Source organism: Pararge aegeria, chromosome 23 (genome assembly GCF_905163445.1).
Source record: "Pararge aegeria chromosome 23, ilParAegt1.1, whole genome shotgun sequence".
Classification (NCBI taxonomy): Eukaryota; Metazoa; Arthropoda; class Insecta; order Lepidoptera; family Nymphalidae; genus Pararge; species Pararge aegeria.
This window is the reverse complement of record NC_053202.1, coordinates 370,818-392,738: the sequence shown is the minus strand read 5'-3', so window position 1 is coordinate 392,738 and position 21,921 is coordinate 370,818. Positions and strand designations below refer to the sequence as shown.

General features: G+C 35.7%; 3 protein-coding genes across 3 annotated transcripts in view; 1 reads left to right on the top strand and 2 right to left on the bottom strand.

Annotated features, from left to right (window-relative positions):
• Positions 1 to 20,641, bottom strand: part of LOC120634152 (complexin) — a 358,168-nt gene extending 337,527 nt beyond the window's left edge. The window contains exon 1 of the mRNA XM_039904567.1: positions 20,535 to 20,641. The gene's annotated coding sequence lies outside the window, so the exon portion shown is untranslated. The remainder of the gene's footprint in view (positions 1 to 20,534) is intronic.
• On the top strand, positions 1,225 to 3,688 carry LOC120634149 (protein ANTAGONIST OF LIKE HETEROCHROMATIN PROTEIN 1-like). The gene is made up of 2 exons (XM_039904563.1): positions 1,225 to 1,690; positions 2,752 to 3,688. Exons 1-2 carry the CDS (start codon positions 1,383 to 1,385, stop codon positions 3,653 to 3,655), a joined length of 1,212 nt encoding a protein of 403 aa, XP_039760497.1. The 5' UTR covers positions 1,225 to 1,382; the 3' UTR covers positions 3,656 to 3,688.
• Positions 1,687 to 4,162, bottom strand: LOC120634150. Its single transcript, XM_039904564.1, has 2 exons — positions 3,690 to 4,162; positions 1,687 to 2,624 (listed from the first exon to the last, which is right to left on the bottom strand). Exons 1-2 carry the CDS (start codon positions 3,862 to 3,864, stop codon positions 1,831 to 1,833), a joined length of 969 nt encoding a protein of 322 aa, XP_039760498.1. The 5' UTR covers positions 3,865 to 4,162; the 3' UTR covers positions 1,687 to 1,830.
• Positions 20,642 to 21,921: the final 1,280 nt, after the last annotated feature.

Sequence of the window (21,921 nt, the reverse complement as noted above, 5' to 3'; positions counted from 1 at the left end):
CTTGGAAACCCCAACGCGATTTATTGTGTAATACTAAATAATAATGTCTGCATCCCTAAACATTTCAACAAAGTTTCATTGTAATTCTAATTTATAGTGGCCTTAAAAGCTATAAATATTTAAAAACTATAACCTATAACAGGGCACAAAAAAAATACTTCAAAATAAACTGTTAACAAAGAAATGATTTTTATTTAAATCCAGAATAAAAGCGACGGAGAAATAAATTGTCATTTCTGGTCAAAATTCAAAAAAATTCAAAATTCATTTATTTCAAGTAGGCCTAATATAAGCACTTTTGAAACGACAAGTCTGTCTGTGTGTAGTGACTCTACCACCGGTTCGGAAGGCAGATTCTACCGAGAAGAAGCCGGCAAGAAACTCAGCAGTTGCTCTTTTCCAAGATTAACAATTTACATTTTACATTTTAAAGTTCATTTTTCTATTTTGTGAGAGATAAAAGCGGAGCCGGATTGCTTCCAAGCAACCTTGTCCTTAAGAAATTCATCAATTGTATAATAACCGCGCTGTAATAAATGTGTTTTAACAAATTCTTTAAACTTATGCATTGGTAGGTTCAAATTACCTTAGGAATCATATTATAAAAGCGTATTATAAGTAAGCGCTGGTATTTCAGTACCTCCTTTTATTGTTTACTAATTATATTGTATTTTGTGCTAGTTATTTTGTTTGTTTGTAAACGGTGAAAGCCCAGTGAGCAGGACTTCGAATCTCTTTTAGTTATGGTTAAGCGTGTTGGACTACGGCCTTAACCCTTCTTATTGTGGGGGAGACCCGTGCCCTGAAGTGGGCGCTAATGGGTTGATATGATAATGATGATTATAAGTGGGATATGCCAAGTTTTATTAACACTTTAGAAGTTTATAATTGCTAAACTGCCCTGGTCTGGTGGGTCTGGTCGAAGACTAAGGTAATGATGAGCTACAGATAAAAATTGCCGATAAGTGATTTAGTATTTCGGTACAATGCCGTGTACACTTTAGCTCGCTTCCATCTCAAAATGTATGTTGTTTTCGTAAGATGTCGCGGTTTCAATGCGGTAGGGTTCGTCAGAGAAATGGTAATAAGTAGACCCTCCTAGGGATAATGTACATAGGGGCCCACAATTATAACGTATTTAACTACCCACAGCCCTGCGACCGAACGCCAAGAATTTGCGAACCGCGAAATGAGCTTCGTACTAATTTAATACGCCTAAGGCATCTTTTCCATTACACGGTTGTTCAAACGTACGGTGTGTAAGCCGTACGGTTGAAAAAACGTGCTAGCTTGTACATGATACGGCAAAATCACCGCGCGAGACATTGGTAAGTACTGGCTAGTAGCGCTTTTTACTCGGGCTGTGTAGGACGTGCTGCGTCATGAATTTTCTTACGAAAAAAAAGATTATAGTTGCTTATTACATATATAGGAAAAAGAAAATAGAAAAAAAAAGGGAAGTAAGGTTTTGGATACATCCGATTTTAGAAAAAAGGGAGGAATATGGCGCGTTTCATACACTTGTCAAGAATCAATTGAGAGAAGATGAAGACAAGTTTTACAATTATTTTAGAATGCAGAAAACTACATTCGACAACTTGCTCCAAAAATTATCCCAGGAACTAAAACATCAAGATACTTTTATGCGAGAGAGTATATCGCCCGCAGAAAGATTGGCTGTAACTCTGAGGTAAGTAGGTACAAAATTAAATGACATATTTTAGTTTAAAATTGTTTATTGCACACAAACAAAATTATTACATGTAATTGAATTTTAATAATTATTAATTTAAGAACAAGTAAATCAAAAAATACACTACGCTGAAAATGCTACTCAAGTGCGGTACTAAAATCGAATTCGTCTTCAATAGAAACTTGAGAATCTGCCGAGATACTTTCCGCATTTACACTATGTACAGATAATTGTGATTCGGGTCGGTAGTGGATTGGCTCTAAACCAGAACCGTGTCCAAAATCATGAGAAGACGTCTGTGGACGACTTATTCCATAGCTCGATCTAGCAGCTGTAGAATATCCATATGTTGACGATTGCGCATTTGAGGATGCTGTACCACTTAAATATCCTTGATGGCCTTGATCCCATTGGTTTCTTGATGTAGGTATATACTGAGTACACTGTCTTTGTTGAATATTTTTAATTATTGAAATTACTTGAAACTGAAAGTCTATCATATTTTCATCACTGAACTTGTCAACTGTATCAGCGATTCCCATAAAAAAGTTCATACTACGGCTTTTCTTTTTCTCATCTCGTTCTGCTGAATCCATAAACTTCATAAACCTAATGTCAACTTCACTTAGTTCATTTTTTCTTTTTTTTTTAGCCCTTTGCGTCTCACTCCGTTCAGTGTATCCCGAGCTTGATTGATTCGGGACTGCACTATCAAAATTTTCATTACTGAGGCTAGAATCATGAACATGTTCAGTCATGTTAGAATCGGTCTTGCGATGCTCAACATTTTTTTTTAGGAACATCATTTCATCATAGAACATATATTTTCTTATTTTTTTTGCTGAAGAACCAGACTTACATTCATTAATTTTTTTGTCATATTTTATCCAGCTATCTTTCATATTGGTCCACTTCTTCATCACCATTTGCCCTGAAAATAAATAAATAATAATTATTAAATTCAAAATTTATGAAAACCCCCGACCTAAACTGAATCGACCCCGACCTAAAATGGGGTTTTAGTATTTGAACCTGAACCGTTTTGTTTTATATTTCAGGTATCTAGCAACAGGAGATACCTTTACTGACCTATACTACAGCTATAGAATTGGAATAAAAACCATAAGTTGCATCGTACGTGAAGTATGCCACTACATTTGGTTAGAACTGTATAAAGAATATATGAAAATGCCATCTAAAGAAGACTGGCTACACATTGCAAGCAAATTTCAAGAATCTTCCAACTTCCCGCTGTGCTTAGGAGCGGTCGATGGAAAACACATCAGACTTATTAAGCCAATTGATAGTGGCTCGATGTTTTTAAATTACAAACATTTTTTTTCTATAGTTTTGATGGCAGTAGTAGATAGCGATTACAACTTTATATTTGTTGACGTTGGCGCCTACGGAAAGGAGTGTGATTCCAGTGTGTTTAAAGAGACCCCATTTTGGAAAAATTTAACAAACAACGGATTAAATCTACCCGATGCAACACGTTTGCCTGGAATTGACTACGATTTGCCATATGTGTTCGTTGCGGACGAAGCCTTTGCTTTGCATTATCACTTGCTTCGTCCATTTGGTGGTCATCAGCTTGATCAATTAAAACGTACATTTAACTACAGACTCACAAGAGCGCGAAGATTTGTTGAATGTGCGTTTGGCATTTTATCCAATAAATGGCGAATTTTTCACCGGCCAATGAATGTGTCCATCGATTTGGCAGTTGATATTGTGAAAACATGTTGTGTTTTGCAAAATTTTATACATAAGCAGGAAAACTTTCAGTTTCACAATGCGAGTGAAAATGAGTCCACCCTTGATTCAGAATCGGAACTAATCCAGTTACCTATCACGAATGCAGTTCGCGGAAGTTTGGCGGCTAATGAAGTTCGCAACAGATTTGCACAATATTTTGTATCTAACGAAGGTCGCCTCTCCTATCAAAACAACTATGCATAAGTAAAAAGTTAATAATTAAATATCTGTAACTTACCAAACTTGTTTTTCTCATCACCACTTAAATCTTCAAATGTGGGCTGGAAATGAATAAATATTTCTTTCCAGGAATCATATTTAAGCCGCTTATTTTTATAATCGTCGATGGTCTTATCCCATATTACAGGCCTTTCTTGAATCAACGTAATTAATAATTCTTGATTTATGTTCATTTTATAATAAAATCGCGAAACAGCGTATATAAGCGGTCACGAATCCGTGCGTACGTCCGGCACCGTCGACACACCCCGATAGACTGCCATACAACACTGGTGAAAATCACGCCGTGCGTAGACGCGGCGCGCCGAGGGGCAGTCACGGCGCACGCGGCCGCGGCGCCGTGCCTTGGCGCCACCGTGCATGTCGACAAGCTCATATAGTGATCCATACCACACTGACGACCGTGCCTACACGCGGCGAATTAACCGTAGATTTTCACGGCGAGAAACCGTGTAATGGAAAAGAGGCCTAAGAGTTCCGACAGACAAGGACAATATTTCGTCGAGTTTCGTCACCAAATTCCGAGCATCTAGAGTTGCCGATTTTTCCCCGTAAAGTTTTCAGTAATTCGTTTTAAAGTAAGTTGAAACGTCAAATAAGCTATAACGCCTGTATGAGATATACTTATTTGGAAAGTTTGCCAACCGACTTCAAAAAAGAGAAAGTTTTCAATGTATTCATTTCTTATTTATTTGGAGTTATCCCATTGCTTCATAAAATGTGATCAGATACGTAGATTCCTTATTCTAAGATTTTTTTTTATTTCAATTTTTGTGAGGCGATGGTGATAACCACAAACTATAGCTAACTAACTAGCTATAGTTTGTGGCTATTTCTAACTATATTCGGTAACTTAAAACGAAAGCTACGAGAATACTAAACGCGCCTTGGTCTAATAAGCCTACAAGAAATTTTTGAGTTCAGCTGTGGGTTTGATTCCCACAGTTGGAAAATGTTTGTGTGATGAACATAAATGTTTTTCAGTGTCTGGGTGTTTATCTGTGTATTATAAGTATTTATGTATATTATTCATAAAAATATTCATCAGTCATCTTAGTACCCATAACACAAGCTACGCTTACTTTGGGGCTAGATGGCGATGTGTGTATTGTTGTAATATATATTTATTTATTGATTTATTTACTCACAAACGTAGCTGGGATTTCTTTTTTTTTGATAGTTGCCAAGTTATCACATAAATAACTCATAATACTCTAAATTTTCAAATTGTTAAAGACGTCTTATCAATGTGCTTGTTAATACTTTGTTTTTAATTTTAATCTTTTCTGACTTTCAATTCTATAAAAAAGTTCTATTTTGTATTAGATTTTGTCTGAAACATACTCGTATCACTTTGTAATACATATTTTCAGTAGCTCTACCGCTCCTATTTGAAAAGTTTAAGTTTTCCAAAATTAATTTAACGTTAAAATTACTGAAAGTCTCGTATTTTCGACAACTTTACCGACACGCGAAAATAATTTCACTTTTTTGGAGATGTTAGTTAGCGAACTCAGATGGCTGACGAGCGTTTAATTAAGAGCCCCACGCGAAGTAAACAGAGTCCTATGTACACATGCATAGGGTATTTTTCACTCTGTGCCATATCTCGGTAACGACTACAACATCCAGTCAGTTTCACCTTATTTCAATGAACACGGGGAGAATCGGCACGAAACTCTATATGTGCTCTTTTTAACTTTTATATGATATAACTTATACAACCTATTTTTATAATTTTTATTAGTGTTTTTACCTACACTTAAAGGAATTATCAATTTTATAAATTACATAGTCGCTATAAGACTGATGTGAAAGGCATATACTAATTTCGGCATCGACGGTAGGAGAGCCGTAGCTTAATTGGTGAAAGCGCTCAGGCCGCGATTGCCCGAGACTCGCAGGTTCAAATCCTGTCGGTTCCGAAATTTTTTATATGCATTTTAAATTTATAAAATTATTCAACCTATTACTTTTTTTTCTTTAATTTTGTAGATACCTACAGTAGTAAAATCAAAGAAATAGTTTAGCTTTATAGGTTTACCAGTGGCCAATCTATTTCTTAGTATAGGGAGTAAGAAATAATTTCGGTAGCGTAAATCCGTTTCTAAAAAACAAGTTTTTCAAACTCTCTTTCTGGCCATAGAAGGTAAGGTTTCTAAGGTTAACTCTCTATGGCTCTTTCTTTCCTTCTCCGTGTATTTGTCTTCTTTCTCGCGTATCGGAATGCAGCTCATCAGTACTTAAAACATCATTCTTAACTAGCTACTGCCCGCGACTTCGACTGCGTGGACTTCAGAATTGGGTCTAAAGCTTCGTTCGTTAACAATTTCCTGAAGGAAGCGGAATAAGAGGTAGCCTATGCTATTTTCCATATCACAGGCTACATGCATGTCAAATTTCATCTAAATTCGTTCAGCCGTTTGTGCGTTATCGAGTTACAAACATCCACACTTTCACATTTATAATATTAATATTAGTAGGATAGTAGGATTCCCATAAAAAACAATATGAATAGCCGTAATTAAGCTATTTTATCTATATATGTAAAAGGCAAAGGTGACTGACTGACTGATGGCTGATCTATAATCGCACAGCTCTAACCACTTGACGGATCGGGCTGAAATTTTGTACACAGATAGTTATTACAACCTAGGCATCCGCTAAGAAAGGATTTTTGAAAATTCCAACCGGGCTAAATCGGGGATGAAATCTTGTATAAAATCCTTCATTTATCAATTTATTATTCAAGGTAATTCAATGAAACTTTGATTTCAGGTTTTCGATTAAAAATAAAGAAATACATATGTAGTTGAAATTTACAAAATCAAAAATTGAAGTAATGTGAGCGAAGCCGCAGGTATAAGCTAGTCGGTCTATAAAATGTGTGTCTGTTTTATACTATCGCAATTATTTTAGAAGTTTTAAGAGAAAGAGTCTGCCAAATATAGCATAGATAAGGCATCTTTATATATAAATACAACTGAAACTAGGATGGCGATGTGGGTCAGCACTAAACTATTAATAACAAAATCAGTTTTAGCTTCAAATGGTGAATCAATAGCTCTGCGAATAGCCTATAAAGGCTTCGCTGCATTTTTGATTGTTCCCGATCTGTGGCCTGCATTATTGATATAACCCAGATTCACGATTGTATGAAACAGTAATGATAAGCTGTGCCATTTGCAGTTGAGTATACAACGTCAACATCTGCTGATGATGCTCCGATATCGAAGTGATACGTGAATAGCGTATTATAGAGGTTCCTTGTTATAGTTATCGTCATTATAATCCCAACCCATTGCGAGCCGGCGACCCGTGCCGGCGTGTACACTAGTGTCCACCACGCTGGCACTGCGCCATTGTGGAGGAATCTCTGGCATGCAGATTTACTCACGATGTTTTGTTTCACTCTGATTGCAAACAATATTTAATTGCTTAAAACGCCCATAACTCAGAAAGTTGCAGAGGCGTGAGGGTTCGAGCTCGACACCACGAAATGAAAGCCGAATACTTGCCACTAGGCTAACAGCGCTGGGACTTGTTATATTGATTATAAATGAAAACTGAAGTATAAATACAGATTATTTCGGTCTCCATGGATTATAGCAAATTAAACTGAATGTTCAGTGTATATCGTGGACTTTGATTAAGTAACGCAAGCTTCTATTCAATATTTAAGCACAAATGGGGCAGGCAGAACACCATGAATTATGGAGGCAGCCCTTTTCTAAACGGAATGCATATCAGCGGTCCCTGAAAGCTGAAGCGGGGTTATGAAATTAAATATAAATGCAGCTAAATTTGGGAAAGACTATTGGTATTTAGGATATTAAGTTCCAACACATTCTGCTGATAGATCAAGATGCAAACTTAAAACGTTAAATTATATTAATGATCATAAATGTTACCAATTATGAAAATAATTATACAATAGTATTCCATTACGTGTTAGCCCTTGTCTGCAATCTCACCTGGCTGTAAGTTATGATGCAGTCTAAGATGGTAGCGGGCTAACCTGTTAGAGAGTATGGTAGTCATACCCCTACTCAGTTTCTACGCGACATCGCACCGGAACACTAAATCCTTTAGCGGCAAATCTTTGTAAGTAGGGTGGTAACTAATCGCGGCCGAGGCCTCCCACCAGACCAGACCAGAGAAAATTCAGAAATTATAAATTCCCAAATTGCCCTTGCCCGGAAAATGAACCCGGGACCTGCAACTTAAATTCACAACGTTTAACGTTGCGCCAAGGAAGTCATCATGCAACACACAGAACGTCACATTAAAGTAGGCCCTCATATTAGAAATCTTTGAATTCCTTTTTTGTCTGCTATAATATGAATTCGTACCACATTTAAACGTTATGCTTGAATCACTTTATTTATTGCTGAAAACTGCATTAAAATCCATGGAATAGTTTAAAATATCTAAGTGTGCAAACAGCGGGCGTGACTTTGTTTTATATTATGTAAAGATTACAGTTAAATAATGTCAGAAATGTATTAGCCCGTCGACCTTTTCTCCTTTAAGCTTATGTATGTGTGGATAGCAATTAATATTCATTTCGAAACTGAACGGAGCAGTAACAGCTACTGATAGTCGAATAGATTGTAAAGGAAAGGAACCCTCATTACTCATTTTATCACTATGTGCTCGTGAGCCTGACACCTATTCAGAGTAAAACTTGCATTCAGAAGATTTCTGACTCTATATTAACTGAGTGCGAAAATTTTAGTTGATGAATCTGCCAAATAATAGAGTTAGATAAGCTAAGTTCAGATGACACGTAAATACATACTATTTTATTTTTAGTAGAGTAGGGAAACTACGGATCCTACTTGAAATAAATTAATTTTGAATTTTTTTTAAGTAATAGTCATTGACGGCCCTCATAACTCAGAAAAGTAACACGCTTAGCTCAGTGTGCCTCAAGGCCTTTGCCGTGAGGCACACTGAGCTAAGGGACTTGATTTAATGATGAAAAAATGAAATGCAAAAACTCAATGTAACTTTTCTCTGAAACAAAAGGCTATATTTTTATTCATTGACCGCCCAAGCAGATGTCTCATAGATTTTAGGTGGCCAGCTTATAAACAGAGCAATATTTCTCAGATCGTGCAAAGAACACGCTGCCCTGTGTATATCAACTTGAGGCGTAGGCGTCTAGCCAGTGCCTCGATACAGTTATTCTAATTTATTTAGTTTTATTTGGGTACATATGTTAATTTGGGATATTTTAGTTTTTCATGATCTCTTGTATACTTATTTTCTGTAATATTTATTTTTCTGTGGTGTACAATAAATTGTAATAAGTGTGGTGTGGTGTACAGTTTGATGGTGTATTCAATGGTGGTATTGAACATACAAACCATACTACATATTGTATTAAGCGGCCATCAAAGTCAAAGTCAAAGTTAAATATTTCTTTATTCAAATAGTTATATGGATGGCACTTTTAATGCGTTAAAAATGTGTACATAGTAGTGAGTAGTGATGGCGATAACTACATTCGTAAACTTAAAACTAAAGCTACGAGTGTTCCAAACGCGCCCAGGTCTAAGCCCACAAAAAAACTTAGCCGGCTGTTCTTTTTGTTATCACCATCTCTTATTGTCATTTGAAAATATTTAAATTGTCATAATTGTATATTCACATTGTCATCTGTGACCTTCTTGGTAACCATGTGCATATGTATACTTTCTTACACAATAGCCGTTTTTCTGGCCAGATTTGAAAATGTATTTTAAAACATTATTATTTTGCTAGTGCTTTTAGTTTCTGATTTTTTTGTTTTGTGCACAAATTGCATGTTCTTTATTTATTCATTAATTCGTTCCTGCTACTCATAGGCAGGATTTAAGTTTTTCAACTTGCATTTCTTATCCAGGCCTTCTAAATAGGATGCGCTTCACAATTCACAGACAAGAGGAAAATAATTGAAGGTGAATAGTTATTCAAAAGTAATTTTCCTCATACTAAGGGGACCTCTTAATGAAAAATGAGGTAATAGAGGGCGAGACAATGGTCGCACAGAGCACGCCCGCTGTCGCGATGCGCTGCACAATGAACTTTTAATTATTAATTGTAGAACGGGAAAATGGTTTGTTTACTTTTTATTTACATCCTTTTGCATCTATTCAGAATCCTGGCTGATTTTACAAATGGAAAGTATATCCGTATGTGTGTTATTTATGTACGTCTTTAACACTGCTCCAATCTTGATATAACTAACATACATCATAGCTTGCTTTTTTTTCTATTGATTGCATAATTTATAATAACAATTGACCAAGCAGGCAGCCCACCTAATAGTTAGCAGTGGCGGTACTACCATACAAGCTGAAAAGCCGGGCTTGCTTTAAAATAAATATCTCTTTTAAATTTTTCTCGACTATTCCGAAATGAAATTAACAAAATAATTATTAATATTGATAGCAATGAGGATATAAATTCAATGTTTTAACTTTTGCTTAATAATGTATATACTCTTTGTCTACTTTACTGCAAGCACTACGTTACTCTGGCAGGTAGACTCTGTGGTAGCAACCAGCCGAACGGCGCGGCGCCGCGCCGAACTATCACTATCGCGGTCTTCGCGCGCCTTCGTACGCGATCGGATGTCCCGCATTGTCTCGCTCACACTCATTTGCTTATATGGGGCTTTTATTTTACTGCTCTCTCTCATAGAAATTTCAATGTATTTAGCAGAGACAATCTAGATTATTTAGTATGAAGATCAAATGCCAGATTGCGAGTTGAAGTTAGTGAAGATGACCAGCGAGCGAATTGAAACAACTTCACGCGTGTTATTATTTGCGTTACAACTAGTTGACACTTGTCACTTGACAGATTCATTATTATTGATTAGTAACTAGTTAGGAGTTTATTATTGTTTTTTTGAGTTGAATAGTGCATTTTACTGGTTTGTTCTCTTACAAATTATAGTAAATATTGTTAAATATGAGCTCAAATTGTGTGCAAATTGTTTCTGTGGCGAAATCAAAAAATAATTGGCGAACAACAGGCAATTTTTTTTTAATTTAAAAATTGTTTGTTGGCGTTGCATATTTTTTTTCTAATGAAAAGAATGGTTGGAACGCGGCTGGTTACAACATAAATTACCAGGCATCATAAGAACTAAAGAGAGCAGAACTCAAAGAAACACTTGGGATTATTATGATTACTTTTTAATATTGGCAAACATTGCATAGAAACTTCTTTATCATAATTCGCGTGCTGACCCTAACCGTAGTGTTTTTTAAAGATTTGTTGATATTGTTTGTCATTTAGCACAACAAGAATGGTGACTTAGAGATCATGATGAGTTAAATTTGTCCTTTAGGTAACTTGGCTTGCTCAAACTCAAAACCCTAGGAACACCACTGATAGTTAGTGAAAAACGTTCGCTTATAAAGTGATAAACACTTCAAGGGGGACAGAAGGAACGCGTCATGCAACTTGCCGCCCTATGCCCATCAACCTGAGACGTAGCTCAGGCGATGTCAAAAGCAAACCAACAAGTCTTTCTTCAAGGTGGAAATACATAAATATACTACGACAATACGTAGTACAGTAGCATGTGTTATGGTTACTCAGATAACTGATGAATACTGTTTTGAATAATGTATACACATAAACACCCAGACACTGAAAAACATTCATGTTCATCACACATACATTTTCCAGTTGTGGAAAACGAACCCACGGCCTTGGACTCAGAAAGCAGGGACGCTGCCACTGCGCCAATCGGCCATCTAAAATACATGTTGTGCCGACACAAAATAAAGTAGGATAAGGGCAAAAAGAAAAAGAGGTATATTACAACTGCAACTGAAGACCCTGGGCCCTAAAAATGTAACTATAATTTGAGACCTAACTCTACTATACTGTATGGGAGGTAAAATTTGCGTCACAAAATGCCAATAAATATCAGAGTATGTAACCCAACCTATATCTGTTACCACATAACTAAGAACATACAGAATCCGTGTACACGACTAATATTGAAGCATCAAAAACCTCCACTTTAGTTGTGTTCCTCGAATACGGTTAGTCAATTCATTTATTTAGCAAAGTTATTATTCACCTTTAATGTTCTAAACGTTTACATTGGTTGGATGAGAATTTTATATGTTCTTCATTCTATGCATGTAACGTATAAATAGCTGTTAGGCCCATCGATAATACTTTATCGAGGTCGATAATATTTATCTATCTCCATGCTCTTATAAAAATAATATAAAAGATAAGATTGGCATAAAGCTACTAACAATTTAAATCACTGTTATATGTATATGCAATCGTCATCATCAGCCTAATAACGTCCAGTGTGGTGTCGGCAGATCAGACTACCACTCCTCCTCTACCCGCGGGTGTGACTAAGGGAATATAACGGAGAATGGACCGCAGCGTTGATACTACCATCTACTGCGATCACCAACCTGGTGCCATCTGGCCGGCGTGGTGATTATGGGCAAACCTGTCGAGAGGCCTTTACTCCAGCAGAAGACAGTTGAGTGTTCTAGACTCACAGACATGCTCTGTCATAGGTGCGCGTTTGCCAAAGAATCGCAGGTTAAAATTCTGTCGGTTCCGAAATTTTTATGTCATCATCATATCAATCCATTACGGGCCCGCTACAGGACGCATGTCTCCTCCCACAATGAGGGTTAAAGGCCGTAGTCCACCACGCTGGCCCGGTGCGGATTGGTAGACTCTACACACCTTTGAGAACATTATCGAGAACTCTCAGACATGCAGGTTTCCTCACAATTTTTCCTTCACCGTTAAAGTACAAGAACAAGTACCTAACATTTTGATTGCTAAAAACGCACATAGCATAAAAAGTCAGAGGCGTGCTGGGATTGGAACTCGCCCGAAAGTGGAGTCAAAGTCCTCTCTATGTTCCTATAAGTGTGGGTAAAAACAATTTAATACGAATTACAAAATTATTATCACATGTTAGTTATAATAACTAGGCCCGATGGCTTAACGAGCATGGGATTGCATATCGTCAATTTCCTAACTCCGCACTGACTTGCATCAAAAAAATCCTGGTTATTCGAAGAACGCCACTAATTTGTGGTTCGTAGTTGTACTCGCACGTACCAAACACTATAACCTAAGAGGCGGTTTCGGTATTATAAAATGTAATTGGATTACGAGGGACTTGATAAACACAAGCTCGTGTGTCGTCCAGGTTGACTACGATTTGACAAGAAACAAGTAACTTTTAACTTCAGCAAATGAAAATGTATCGTACACTTTTCAATTAAACTCCAAAATCAAAAATCAAAAAAAAGGTTTAAACACGTTATTATGAAGGAAAAGAAGAATTAAAAGCCAATTATTTTTCAAAAATGGAACAAAATTGAAATATAAGAACTCCGAAATTTTAAGCTACTTTAAGTTAGTGCAGTAATTATTACGAGATTTGCAGTAAACAAAACACTACATCATCAAGGTGCTGCCATGAGAGCTGAAAAGTCTAGTCTACAAAATAATTCCACAGAAGGCTTGTCATTTATTCCTCGGGGAGGTCCGTTGTACACAAAATCTTAATGGGTTTACTAACAGTAGGTACACCTTTTGTTATACTAATTGAATTATGAGAATTGGCTCACTAGGACGATTGTGTAATGTTCTTTATTGCTCGTCAATTTGTCTAGGATCGTTATAGACAAATTCGTATAGTGTTGATTTCTCAGGAGATTCAATGCATAAGATTTAAATAATGTGTTAAACCAAATTTATAACACCGAGGTTACTAAGTAATTGATGATCCAGCTCCCATCTCATCACCCGCAAGATAGAAAAATGATTGTATATGTTGATATTAGAAAATGGCCAATACTGAGTTTCTTTCGGTGGTTGAGCCACTACAAACAGACACACTTGACATTTCAAAAGGATCTATAAAGAAGAGTTATTGTAGCACTGCATTTTAACGAAAATTATATTTTCCAAATAGGTCCTACTTCTTAATTCAGAATTGATGAAAGGATAAAAGAAACATAAATTTGACGAATCTACTTGACGACCTTACTCTATCCGTGTTAAGGTTAAAATGAACATTTTACTTGTACATTTTCTCTAGCTCATCCAAATATTAGTGAATTCCTTCAAGCAGTTTACTTTGGTGTTTCAAGGATATTTTCGTGAAAATATTTGCTGAAGTTTTTTGTTTCAGAAAAGAAAAGAAATTTGGACCATCATATTTAGGGTATAATTTTAAGAAATATGATATTAACTTCACTTCAAAGAAAGTTACATATGATTATTATAATATAACTAGTAACTAACGTACTTCAGTCTGTAAATGTTATGACATACTGTTACAAGATTTAAAAAGGTAATATTCTCTATTACATTACATTCATAATTTAACGAAGCCAGTATTCTGGAAATGGTTTACCAAAAATAAACAATCAGTTATCCGTGCCTTTATAAACGTGGCATTTCTATTCCTACCTTTAAAAAGTAGACCAACCTATCTTATTATTTATTACCTTGTTGAAAATGTTATTCGAAATTCGTTTTGCCAAATTGTCAAAATTAGTTAAAGTTGAAAGTAGTCTAAATTATTGCCGAGTAGACTTCAACCTGCTTGTTACACTCCCATCACAATCCCTACTTAATATTATAAATGCGAATGTATGTTTGTTTGTTTGGCCCTCCTTCACACTCTATCTACGCAACCTATCAACTTGATTGTTGAAAGAACGGAGAGTAACATACGCTACATTTTGTCCCAGAGAAACAAACGGTTCCTACAAGATTTGTACTAAACCGTAATAAGCGCGGGTGGAGACACATGTAACAGCCAGTTAATTCATATATTTCAAAGATTAGCTCTGTCTACCAGGCAGATTCTCCAGACCTGACTTGAGTTTCATATTATTTTCGATACAGCTTTAAGATTGTGTTAAATTTACTCTTGATAGAAAACTACTGCTCGCTCAATTTTTGTAATTATTGCAACGTTGTTGGAAATTTAAAAAAGGTAGGTTCGGACAATAAACCGTTATACGAATATGATCACATTTTGGAAACAAAACCGTTCGTGCCGTCATTACTCCGCGCTCTACACTTCCACGGACACAGAATTGATGAGGTTGCGTCATTAATGTGACAAATGGCCGACTGTTCGCACCGACACCTCGATATTGCCTAGGGCTTCTTTTGCGTTTCATTACTCCGTTTATTTGCGCTATCTATGTTTAGCAGAAACAATCCAAAGTTAGAATATAAATAAGGTCACTTTATCCGCTTTCTTGAGCCAAGAAAAAAATGGCATTAATAAAAGTGGACGTCTAGTGTACAAAATTTACGACAGTTCTATGCTCACTTGTTATTACAACTATATGTCTTTGTTAAACAATGTGCAAATCTAGTTGAAGAACTTTTATTTTCATTAATAGCCACAGATAATAATAATTGACATGTCTAAAATAAATCATTAGGAAAAGGGTGCAATATAAGCTAAGAAAATAAGTGCATTAAGTGAGTAGGCATACAATCGCAGGTGGACCACGGCGTACTCGTAGTATGTATGGCGAAAAAATGCAAGTTTTGGAATTCGGTGTTTCATTTCTCTGCCAGGTTATACTTAACATAATTAAAAGAAAAATAATATTGCAGTAAAATAAGCTGGTCTTATCTCTCAGTTGTTTCTACGCCATGAAAGGAACAGCGAAATGAATATATTTGCAGTTCATAACATTTTAGGGTAGTTTAAACTTATATTAAGATAAAAAATTCCGAACACTTCATTATTTGTTTTGGAATACAAGTAGTGTACACATACGGAGACATACATTGTTTCTAGTTTACAACAACTCAAACATTGTTGAAAACTAGAAACAACATTAATTAGCATCCTTTGAGGTGGAATCTCATTTCGAAGAATTGAGTTACAATTTAGCAGTATTTATCATTAAATGTATATTATAGTAAATGCCTGTTTAACCCCGTGTCGTACAAGGCGACTAAGGTAATATAACGGCGGGCCAGTAGCAGCATCCTCTGTGCTACTACTAACATCCACTGCGATCACCGACCCGTCTGCCCAACGTGGTATTTATGGACACAGTCCGTAGAGAAAGGCTTTTAGTTCAGCAGTGCAATAAAGCGTTATTTGCCATGACATCCTGTGCACTCTAAACTTTCCCTACACTACAATATTAGTGATTTTTTCATTTACAAAGGTTCATAAAAGCAAAAGGCCCCGCTTTCCGGTGCGCAAGAATGAATAAAGATATTGTAAAACATTGACCTTTAAAGAGAAAAACTGCAAGTTTTTTGTCAGTTTTTTCTAAGTAGAATCTGCATTCCGAACCGGTGGTAAATTCACAAGAACAAAGAAACTTGACTTTTCAAAAGATCTTGCAATGTGGCCTATTTTGCTTACTTTATAAATTTACTTATCTTGAAATATTATAAAATTTCAATATATTAAATCTTAAAAGTTTAATTAAATAACAATGCAATTAAATTATTGAGATAAAAATAACTTGCAACCGAAAAAATAATACATCATACCAACTTTGCAAGTTAAATATAAAACTTCTATAAATAAATGCAAGTATAAGTAAAATATTAACTGAAGGCAGACGCTGTTCTTTCCTTTAGAACTTTCGGTCAAAGAGAAACAACAAACTTGGACATCAAACTAAAAGAACTTTTAGTGAAGCAGATGTCGGCTAAGTTTTCATATACACACTCTAATGTCACAAAACTCCCAGCCACTGAACACCAGAAGAATTTAATGTTTTTTCTTAATATAATGCGGATTAAGGTAATAAGCAAAATATGTTTGAGCCACCAGAAGAAAATTAGGAGGTTTATCAACGCTGCACATTTGTCTCCTTTTTTAATGATGCAATTTAAAAAATCATCAAATAAAGCAATATTTAATCATTTCATCCTTACTTATAATATGATTGCGAAAGTGTGTTTGTTTGTTTATTAGACTGTCTGTTGGTCCTTGCTTAACATTCTACTCGTAATTCTGCAACTTTCTTTTTGGTATAAAGTTAAATGAAAAGATGGAGAGTAGCATAGTCTGCTTTTTATCCCAGAAAAACAAACGGCTATCACGGGATTTGTAAAACACCTTTATTAGCACGGACAAAGGACGCAGGAAACGTGAAGGTTCGAGTCCATGTAGGACTGAAAATGCACCCGTATTTATATCAAAAAAACTCAATGTCATGAACATTGGTTGTTAATCAAATAGAATTTGATTTGGTTCTTGGAAACTAAAATAATTATAAGCGTTTTTGTAAAATTCCTCATTAATTTAATAAATTGCCTGGCCAATATGAATTTATAGTTATCGAAAGTTTAATTATTTACCCACTTTATAAAATTATATTGTGTATATATTATATAAATGTTACTAAGAGCTGCTGCTGCTAACTCATATTTCAATTTTTAAATAGTCATTTCGACCAATGTTGCAAAAGAGATCTGTCAAATTAATTGCTCAGGCGGATTATCAACCGATTGCAAAATCTGCCCTAAGCCAAGGATTTATTATCACTTTGTTCCCATTTAAAAGAAGGTCCGATAAACATCTGCAGAGATGGGGGATGGAGAATGGACAATAAGAAGTCATTCGCAATCAGGATACTCATTGAATGTGTTTTTTTTCGATATCCTGTTGTTTAAATATCCATAATATCCATTGAATAACGTTATTAATAATTCTTGTTATTAACAATATTTATTCTAGAAGTTGTAGAACTTTACGTGACAGAGCTCGTCCGGGGTAGATCTAACACCGTGCTTATTTCTGCCGCTAAGCAGCATTGTAGCAATGCTGTGTTCCGGTATGAAAGGTATGTTTGCCGGTGTGGCACTTACGATTGGCAATATTTACGTGATTGAAGGTTTCAAACAGTGGGTGATTAAAGCACCAAGACCAAGAACAGATATTATGCGCTCAGGCGTATATTTAAATATGTTTTAATACTATTAAATAAAAACTTTAAGTTCTGTATCTGATTTATTTAGGTACGTGTAGACTATTTAGCTGCACGATGCGTGCTGTAATTTAGGCGGGTGAAGCGCAGGGCACATTTCATTTCAGTTTCGTGCTACGCGTAAGTCCACTAGAAGTGCAGAGTATTCAACCCAATTTGAAATTGCCTGATATTTAGTGTAATTTTTGCAATTACCGAATGCACTTTTTCAATTAACAAAATTGAAAATTGAAATGATTTCGGTAATTATAATGATATCAATACGTCAACACTTATTCAACAATATAATTATGTGTTCTATAGCTGCTTGTAAATTTACTGCAACAATACAGTTTGGTGCAATTGCTCTCATTTAAGTACTCTCACTACTTTGAAGGGAATAAAGAAGGCAAAAGCTAGTAACCTTTCAAATGTAGATTTAGAATAATAAGCAGACATAGAATATACGAGAGAAAAAACTTGAAATAGAAAGAATGAGCACAATATTTGGATGACCGAGCTTTGCTGAGATTGTGAATAAATTTCATTTATGAAACGACCTTGCCGCTTCAATGCTGTACCAAAGAATAAAGTTCATATTTATTCTTTGTTGCTTTTTCATATAAAAACGAACAGTTTTGTATTGAAATGTTTATCCATTTTATAAAAGGTATTCCAACGTAACGTGGGCCCGTATGAACACTTTTCTACATACATATTGATAGTCCTCAGTTAGTATTTATGAGATAAGCGCTTGCAAATAAATTATTGCTGGTGGTTGGTTGAATTAACTTTATTTGTGTTTTAACGTTAGAAGTGCGTGCTGGGATTCGCACTCGGCGCCCCGAAAGTGGAGTCGAGCTCCTACCCACTGGGCTATCACCGCTTCATATATAAGAGTTTTCGAACATAAAACTCACTATTATTTAGTATTAATGTGGAGTTTTATTTTCGTAGCTTCCAAAGCTATGAGCATAGTCGATGGAACGTTAAATCTTTACTGAGCGCCTGATATAAAAAGCTGACAGGAACATAAAAGAAGTGGTGTGAACTTGCATGTAGGAGGTCCTGGGCTAGACCCCCAGCAAAGGAACATCGCAATTATATTCGTAACATCGATGTTATAAATATAAAGGTGACGTTTTGTGGAGAGCTTTCAACCGATTTCCAAAATGTCAGTTCGACTTAAATTGTATTTGATGATTAATGCAGTCAGGCTCCAATTTCCGCAATGTCTAAGGAAAGTTTGGTATCTTTTTATTTAATGAAGATCAAGTGACATTAAAAAAGAAGGTTTCAGAAGATAGAGAACGAAACTCCATGTAAGATATATCAAATAAAGTGTACAAATTAAGCGTATACACTATTTACATATAGACTTACGTAGTTACACTACAATTACATAACACATAGTAGTTTAGTTTTTTTAAAACATATGTAATTACTCTTTGTTAACCTCCCTGACGCAATGGTGAGCGCTCTGGTCTCAAAGTGGGAGGTCTCGGATTCGATACCTGTCAGGGGCAACCTAGGAATTTCTGAATTTTCTCAGGTCTGGTCGGACTTTTCGGCCTAGACATACCGCCAATATAACTGCCATAGTCATACCAAATTAGCTAAAAGAAAACAAATGGCAAATCTGTTTTTTAACCAGTGTTTGCAATTCAATTATACAAAAATTTCATTAGTTAGTTATGTTGTTGATATAGTGCTCGTCATTATCACCAGCAAAGCTTAGACCCACCACGTAGCTCAAATGCGGTTTGGGTAGCTTTAATAAGTGCTAAATAGCACCTAATCACGAGGCGTGTGGGGATGGACAAAGCCAATTTCCTACCTCCGTTCCGGTATAAGAACAGCTGATACACATAAATCCATTACCAAATGATTTATCTGGCCCGACCCTAGAATCGAACCCAGGGCCCTGTGATCAGTAGTTGAACATGCTAATTAGACCAGCGAGGAAGTTAATAGTTAGATTTTAGTTACATCGATTCCGGCTCGCAGTTCTCTGTCTTTCTCGACAGCAATAAGAAAGTGAATGAAGTTGGCCCTTATGTGCAGGTAACAAGGGACAAAGGTAAAAGTGACAGCTGAATGGTATCGAGACAGAATTGCGCGCGTTTTCCCCCCCCTCACCCATACATCATACACAAAACGGGCTATTACGTCAAATTATATCATAAACGTCAAGAAAAATGTGCCGCGCTGATTTAAGACTTAATTGTCGCTGAAGACTTTCAAAAGTATGAAAAAACTCGCATTCTTTCACTACGGCGTCGGAGAAATAGAATAAGAATAGAAATGTATGAGCAAATGTCAGCATTTCATTACAAGATTAGCTTCTTTTACTAACATATAGTACTAATTTAATTATGGCTCTACTATTCAACTATTGTGTCATTAGATCACCTACCAAGTTATTGTTTTACTGCTATTATTTGAGTATACAGTGGTTATTAAACATAACACCTCATTGATGATCTTAACACTAATTAAATTAAGGCTAGATACTCTATAAATAAGTAAGTGTCTCTTCGTATGAATGTAACAGCAATCGAGAAAAAACTTTACATAAAAAAAATCTTCGTTAACTATTAAATAATTAAAGGAAACGTTACTTAGCATGACATAAAATTAATTACACATACAAAATAATGAATGTCCGGCTAATTATTAGTGTAAAAGCAATATATTTAGAAGAAAATCCTTCAACCGCGACAAATATTGACAGAACGTATAATATTCCATGTTGATAATAAGAATGGAACGGACTGCAGTCGGAAACACTTTAATAAGTGACTCATTGTTGTTTTTTTGTATTTTATTTCAATGTAGAAAGGTTTAAACGTGTTAAATATTGGTTCTAGACTTACCAGGAGCGGAGAAAGGTGTATGGTGTTAGTAGGAGACGCGGTCGAATGGTTAGGTTAGTTCGAGTGTCGCGGTGACGTAACCTCAACACACGTGTAACCCGTCCGAAGGCCGGGCGCCGACTGGCTGCGTCGATCGATACGGCAGCCATTGCTGCGTTGCGTTCCGTTTACACCGATTCCAAATTCAAACAATATTTTCGTGCGCGGGTTTTCTTTTTTTCCTTAAATGTTTGCGCAATTAGGTCAATTTATTGGAATATAAGTAGCTTAATAAATCCACGAAAATAATTTATTTTGCTAATTTGTATGTTAAAACTTGGACCATCTTGGTTCCAAATTCAAATCTTATTTTCGTGCGCGGCTTATTTATTTTTTGCTTATTTGTTAAATTGGGTCAATTATCGGTAATTTAAGTATTCAATAATTTGATTTCGATTTGTTTATTTAGGATTGTGGTTCGTTTTATTCACATTTGCTTCTAAATAAATTTATGTTAAAATTAACGTATTTATTACGTCAATTATTATTTGTATAGTATAAGGAATTAAGAGGATTGAAATAGCATAGCGTACGTAGTTAAACAGTAATTCTATACTAACTTTTGCTTTGAAAGCTTTTGGTAATACCCATACAAGAAGTTTAAGTACCTTTAACTACAACGCTTTACGAGTTAAAGCTCAGTTTATTTGTACGCTAATAAGTATACGAATCTGCGGTTAATTGATTCATTTGAATCGTGTGATGTTTAAATAAGAATGATAAAGAAAAGCTATTGTTGTTTTGAATAATAGCGTGAAGAATTAACTGATTAAATCAATAAATAAATATACTACGACAACACACGCATTGCCATGTAGCCCCAAAATAAGCGTTGAATACACCATTTCTTCTGATGCGTTTTGTAATGAATTCGATATTATTATTAGTTGACTGTATTTTCAAAAAAGGAATTAGCATTCAGTTCAGGATAAGATGAAGAGAAAAATGGAGTAAGGACCCACCTGCCACAGCTCACAAAAGTTCTTCTATGACACTGTTCCTTGACCCCAACGCGGAGATACAAAATATCACCTTTACACTTCACCTAGCACTGTTCCGAGGTCTACTTAATGTCCTTATGCTATTATAGAGTTAATTTACGAATGATTTGTTCGGATTAAACATCGACATGCCAAATGCACGCGTTCAAGAAGAGAATGAAGGAATGAGGGATCCCCTCATTCCTTCATTCTCTGTCTCGCAATTACCGAGTAAGGTATGATTGTTAGTGTATCTGTGTGTCTGTCTGTGTCATCGTATTTCCCGAACGCATGAACCGCTTTTGATTTTGTTCTTTTTAGTTTGAATGGTGTTATCAAATGAAAGGGCTGGACAATAGGAAAACAAT

What these genes read in the sequence shown, in the direction of transcription:
- LOC120634149 (XM_039904563.1), top strand. Translation starts at nt 1,383, where the DNA reads ATGAATTTTCTTACGAAAAAAAAGATTATAGTTGCTTATTACATATAT. An exon ending in AGATTGGCTGTAACTCTGAG is followed by an intron (nt 1,691 to 2,751) that starts GTAAGTAGGTAC and finishes TTTATATTTCAG; the next exon opens with GTATCTAGCAACAGGAGATA.
- LOC120634150 (XM_039904564.1), bottom strand. Translation starts at nt 3,864, where the DNA reads ATGAACATAAATCAAGAATTATTAATTACGTTGATTCAAGAAAGGCCT. An exon ending in TGATGAGAAAAACAAGTTTG is followed by an intron (nt 2,625 to 3,689) that starts GTAAGTTACAGA and finishes ATTTATTTTCAG; the next exon opens with GGCAAATGGTGATGAAGAAG.